Source organism: Canis lupus, chromosome 4, assembly GCF_011100685.1.
Source record: "Canis lupus familiaris isolate Mischka breed German Shepherd chromosome 4, alternate assembly UU_Cfam_GSD_1.0, whole genome shotgun sequence".
Lineage (NCBI taxonomy): Eukaryota > Metazoa > Chordata > Mammalia > Carnivora > Canidae > Canis > Canis lupus.
This window is the reverse complement of record NC_049225.1, coordinates 8,340,299-8,346,298: the sequence shown is the minus strand read 5'-3', so window position 1 is coordinate 8,346,298 and position 6,000 is coordinate 8,340,299. Positions and strand designations below refer to the sequence as shown.

General features: G+C 44.7%; 1 protein-coding gene across 1 annotated transcript in view; it reads left to right on the top strand.

Annotated features, from left to right (window-relative positions):
* The first annotated feature begins 1,115 nt into the window (after nucleotides 1–1,115).
* TSNAX (translin associated factor X) overlaps nucleotides 1,116–6,000 on the top strand; it is a 30,524-nt gene continuing 25,639 nt past the window's right edge. Inside the window, exons 1-3 of the mRNA XM_038533908.1 lie at nucleotides 1,116–1,315; nucleotides 1,805–1,909; nucleotides 4,892–5,006. Coding sequence (XP_038389836.1) covers nucleotides 1,300–1,315; nucleotides 1,805–1,909; nucleotides 4,892–5,006 — 236 coding nt within the window. The 5' untranslated portion in view covers nucleotides 1,116–1,299. The remainder of the gene's footprint in view (nucleotides 1,316–1,804; nucleotides 1,910–4,891; nucleotides 5,007–6,000) is intronic.

The following is a 6,000-nucleotide window of genomic DNA, read 5'->3' as shown; positions in this document are numbered from 1 at the left end:
ATATATATATAAATATATAATCTAATAAGATATGGCAGTACCTGCCCCAAATAAAAAGCTCACAACTTAGTTGTGCGCACCTGTTAGCCTGTTATTACCAACCTCTCTCTCTTTTTTGGAGCGTGAGGTTGGGAGAAGGGTATGAAAGCTAATATTCTCTTTTTTAAAAAAAAGATTTTATTTATTCACGAAAGACACAGGGAGAGAGGCAGAGACAGGCAGAGGGAGAAGCAGCTCCCTGCGGGAAGCTGGATGCGGGACTCCATCCCAGGACTCTGGGATCCCAACCTGAGCCGAAGACAGACGCTGAACCGCTGCCCCACCCAGGTGCCCCTGAAAGCTAACATTTAATCGAGCAGGTACTATGCGAAAGGACACTCTTCTATGAACTTTAGTATTAACTCATTTGGCCCTCGACTAAGCGTATGACGCAGGTAGTATTCCATCCCTGTTTCACAGGTAAAGAAACTGAGGACAGTGGCTAACTGCCCTCGAGGTCACCCAGCCCCGCGGGGCCAGGGGACGCCGAGCGCAGCGAGCGCGCGGAGGCCGCGGTGCAGAAGGCGATGACAGGCGAGGGCCCGGGGCGGAGCACAGAGGGCGGGCTTTACCTTCGTCCGAACGCCAAGGCCGCCTGCTCACTGATTCGTGTCTCCCCATCACTTTGCCTGCTGGCCCCACAGCCAGGAATGGAAAGTTTAAACTCCCAGCTCCGTAAGATTCGGCCTGGATCCTGAGAAGACCCTCCCGTAGGCGATGGACGGCTCGCTCCCTCCTCACAGCCAGGTCGGGAGAGCAGCAAGGGGCTGACTCCGGCGGGCGAACTACAACCCCCATCACTCCCCGCGCGGAAGGCTGGGTCCACGCGAAGGGAACGCGGGGGTGTTCCCAAAGTGCCTTGAGGAAAAACAAAAAAAAAAATCACGAACACCTCCCGCCGTTTTTCCATCTTCACACAGGCCTCGCTTCCATCATCCGTTTTGATGGAAGCGCAGTGAGGCCTGTAGAGTTCGCTTTGTCTTCAGGCACAGCAGAGGGCAGCCGGGACGACGGCGCGCGGGCGCGAGAGCCCCGGGGCGCGCGGGGCGGAGCCTGCGGCGGCGGGGCCGGGGCGCAGGCCGGAAGTGTGCGAGGACGGAGGGAGAGGCGTGAGTGGCTGCGGGCGTGCGCTTCCGGCCAGTGCGTCGACGTCGGCCGGCCGCGGAGGGCTCCTCGGCAGGCTCTTCGGCCAGCACCTTACGCACCCCGCTGGCTCGCAGGCCTTGGGTCTCCGCTCATCTCGCCGTAGGCCGTGACGACATGAGCAGCAAAGAAGGTGGCGTCCTCGGCGGCCCTGGGCGTTCTTTATTCAAAGGGGGAGGATCTCCCTCCTTTTTGTCGGATTTTCCACTTCGCTTCCCGCTTGAGGGATTGCCCTCTCCCCATGCAGGCTCGGGGGCGGGGTGGGGGGGAGGGGCGGCCCCGGAGATTTCCTGGCCACCTCGGGCCTATGCACACCTGGCCATTTCTTAAATCCTCGAGCTGTGTCTTTGATTTTAGTTTGGTCATTGCTCCACCTTGTGCCAGATCAGGAAAGCCACTGGTGGAGGCCCCGGGTGAGGTGAGCTTAGGATTGGGGGGTGGGGGCGGGGGTGGGGGTGGGGGGAATAAAAAGGCAGGGCTGCTGCTGCGTGAGTCGGCCGAGCAAGCGAGCAAGCGAGCAAGCGTCTCGGGCCAGGGCCCCTGGGCGCGGGTGTGAGAGCGAGGCAGGGGCCAGCTCTGGTGCAAAAGCCCTACCCAACTGTTTTCTCCTTCTCTACGTAAGGATCAGGAGGGTTCAGGAAAAGGAAGCACGACAATTTCCCACATAACCAGAGAAGAGAAGGGAAGGATGTTAATTCATCTTCACCTGTGATGTTGGCCTTCAAATGTAAGTTTTCTGTCATGGAGGTTGGCGAAGGGAAGAGAGCGAGAGAGGTGGTAGCAAGGAGCGTTTAGGCATGTTGTGCTGCACACACCGTTAGGACGTGAGCTGTGCCGGTGTGACCCTTGTACCTTCTTCCCCCAGAGGTTAGCTGTGGTGCTGGGTCTGCCATTAAAGTCGAGGGTACTCAGGTGTTGGCTTTTTTTTTTTTTTTCCTGTAAGGGTTCTACAGGTAAATATTAGCATCAGAAATGCCACATCACTAAAAATTACTGCGTCCCCGACATACAAATATGTATCAGCGATATAGATCTGTCAGCTGTATGTATACATATAGATTTAATTAGTTCACTTTGTGTTTTTTTTTTTAATTATTTATTTATTTATGATAGTCACAGAGAGAGAGAGAGGCAGAGACACAGGCAGAGGGAGAAGCAGGCTCCATGCACCGGGAGCCCGACGTGGGATTCGATCCCGGGTCTCCAGGATCCCGCCCTGGGCCAAAGGCAGGCGCCAAACCGCTGCGCCACCCAGGGATCCCTAATTAGTTCACTTTGAAGCGTATATTTTGGTTTTGGCTCCTAAGCTAGAATCTTGAAGACCAGGATTAAGTTTTTTGTTGTGACTGTCACACCTCGCACAGAGCGGGACCTTTTCTATTAATAAGTCATATACATGCCACAGATATACGGCACATACATAATGTCTGTGTGTGTATGTGTTATTCACAGGCCTCCTTTTATTTTTTTATTTTATTTTATTTTTTAAAGATTTTATTTGTTTATTCATGAGAGAGAGGCAGAGACATAGAGGGGGAAGCAGGCTCTCTGTGGGGAGTCTGATGTGGAACTCCATCCCAGGACCCCGGGATCATGACCCGAGCTGAAGCATATGGGATGCTCAATCACTGGGCCACCCAGGTGTCCCTCACAATCCTCTTATTAACTTGGTTGAGTTGCTCCTCATTTCAAAAGAAAGCATAAAACAAAAATCTCCTTCCTGTCATCCTGTATCCACCCTCCTACACCTTACAGTTAGAGCCTGAGAGTGCCTGAGCTGTTGATTCTCACTCTCGGTCATCTGAAGACCTGAGTGGGCCTGGAGGATCCACCTCAGTTGACCAGTCGGGCCTTCTGCCAACAACCAGCTCTCCGTCCTCACAGGAAGCTACTTGAGTGGCCTAATGTTATGGCAGCTGGCTTCCTCGATCAAAGCAAGGAGGAAACCAGTCTTCTTAGGTCCTGATCTCAGACACAATACGCTGTTGCTTTTGCTACATTCTGTTTGTTAGAGATGAGGCAGTTTAAATAACTCTGCTTCATTTTTATTTTTTTATTTAAAAAATTTTTTTTTTAAGATTTTATTTATTTATGAGAGACAGAGAGAGAGAGAGGCAGAGACACAGGCAGAGGGAGATGCAGGCTCCATGAAGGAAGCCCGACATGGGACTCGATCCCGGGTCTCCAGGATCATAACCTGGACTGAAGGCGGCGCTAAACTGCTTAGCCATCCAGGCTGCCCTCTGCTTCATTTTTAAAGGGAACAAATTAGGTTCCACCTTTTGAAGGGAGTCCTAAATAATTTGTGGGTATATTTTAAAATCATGGCACCTACATTGATCTTTAGATGTATAAAACAACTTGTAATTGCTTAGTGTATTGATACAATGAATGGTATACACAGTGCAAAAACTGCAGTGGGCCAGGGTTTCCCCATCATTGTACTCTGACACACCATATACAGAGCTGCTTGTTTCCAAGCATATGTTGCTTTTGTATGTTTCTGTCTGCGTTTTCACACATAGTTCTTTAAGCTCAAAATTTCTTCTAATTTGCTAGTTCCATTGTCCATCTGGTGAACCATGGTTTCCTTCATAACCTAGTTCACATGTCTTCTTGGAAGTCTTTCTGACTTTTTTTGTCAAGCAAATTTATTGACAGACATTGCATTTATTCATTATCCATTCATCCATTTGGTCATTAAATATTTATTGAGCATCTACTGTGTTCTAGCATATGTTAGCAGGAACAAGAAAAATGTGGTTCCTGCTTTCCTGAACCTTTACACATGGTTATTATTAATTTTAATTGTTTACATTTTTGTCTTTAACTGGACTAAACTTCTTGAGGATAAGAATTGTCTTGTTTAACTTTGTATTCATAGTATCTGATTCACAGTTGTCATTAATATTTATAATAATGAAAGCTTTTCATTGTCTTGAAATACTAGGCAAAATCCCTTCTTAGTTGTTATCTCAATAATAGAAGCAAATGTATTTGGTCCTTGTCAACCTGTTAATTTGGTTAATAGTTTATTCAAGTTCTGGGGTTTTTTAAATCATGCAAAATACATCCCTGTGCTCCCTGTGGGACAGGATATTTGCTAGGTCTTTGTTGTGACAATGCTTCTGAAATAAAGTGGTGATTAAGAGTTAAGTGGCTTATGGGTATTTCAGTGACTAGGGCTTGGAAATTCAGAAAGTTGTCCTTAAAAGTTATGAACTTTTTTTTTTTTTTTGAACTTTTAATAAAAAAAAAAAAGTCCAGGTTTTTGTGGGGGGAGATAACATTGCATGTGATACGATTTAAAAAACATTATGAAAGGTAGTTGAAGTAATTTTTATAAAAGTCTCATGTGATAATTCTGCGATAATTCATGTTTACTAGATGAGGTTTGTTTTTTTTAAATTCTATATAAATATATATGTTTATATACATTTATATAAATATATATATATATATATATATACACACACACACACACATTTTACTATGAGGCTATGAGTGGTAAAATCCAGTTAAAGCATACCTGTTTAAAGAAAGAATATTTTGGTTACTACCAGTCTTTGATTTCCATCATTTAAATGAGATGATGTGTTCCTCATTTTTATAGAGTAAATAATAGTTCCTTTATAGTGCATAATAACAGTGTTGTTTGATAGGCTTGAAGCATGGAATATGCATGCTTATGGTTGTAATAATGTGTTAGCATTTCAGCAGGAACTTGATGCAAGACATGATAAATATGAGAGACTTGTGAAACTTAGTCGGGATATAACTGTTGAAAGTAAAAGGACAATTTTTCTTCTCCATAGGATTACAAGGTGAGTAAATATCTTTAAAATTTGTTATAGTTGCATACAGTTTGATATGTATTATATATATTTTGTAATGTTTTATACCTCAATGAACAGTAACTAGCTGTTAGAATATTCTGTGATTTGTTATATGAACATTGGGATCAGAAGACATTAGCAGCAAGTAGTTTTTTTTAGTTAATTTTTTTTAGAGTGAGCAAGCATGAGGGGAGGGGAGGGGAGAAGGCAGAGGGAGAGAGAGAATCTTAAGCAGGCTCCATGCCCACTCTGAAGCTAATGTGGGGCTCTGTCCCACAACCCTGAGATCATGACCTCAGCCAAACTCAAAGAGTCAGATACTCAACAGACTGAGCCATCCAGGCACCCCAGTAGCAAGTAGATTTTAAGAACAAATGTTTTAATCAACACAGGAAGGGAAAGTTCTTATTTTCAGAGCAGCTAGGGATTTGTGTTAAGATCACTCAGTGAAAAGCTGTTGTTTGTGAAAATATTAAATTTCTAATGGCTTCATTAGAGCCTGTTGCATAAAAGCTTTACTTGGATGATACATGTAAAATTTTAATGGTAGATCAATGTTGAAATCTAGTTATTTATCTTCCCATTCATTGATCAACTCATTGCAATCTGCTTTTCTGCCTCATAACTATTGAAATTGTCCTATTACCTTCATAATTGCTAAATCTAGTGCATACTCTTCTTATTTTACATTTTTGTAGCATATGATAGTATTGACTGCTTAATTCTCCTTTGGAAGTTCCCTTTTCTTCAGCTCTGAGGCATCTTTTCTTTGAAATTTCTTTCTGTAAGAATATTTTATTTTTCTAGATATATCCTAGATTCCTCAGTTGCAAATAAAAGAAACCAGATTATGAGGCGCCTAGGGCTCAGGTTGGTTAAGCGTCCAACTCCTAGTTTCAGCTCAGGTCATGATCTCAGGGTCAAGAGATTGAACCCCATGTGCAGCTCCACACTGAATGAGGAGTCTGCTTGAGATCCTCTC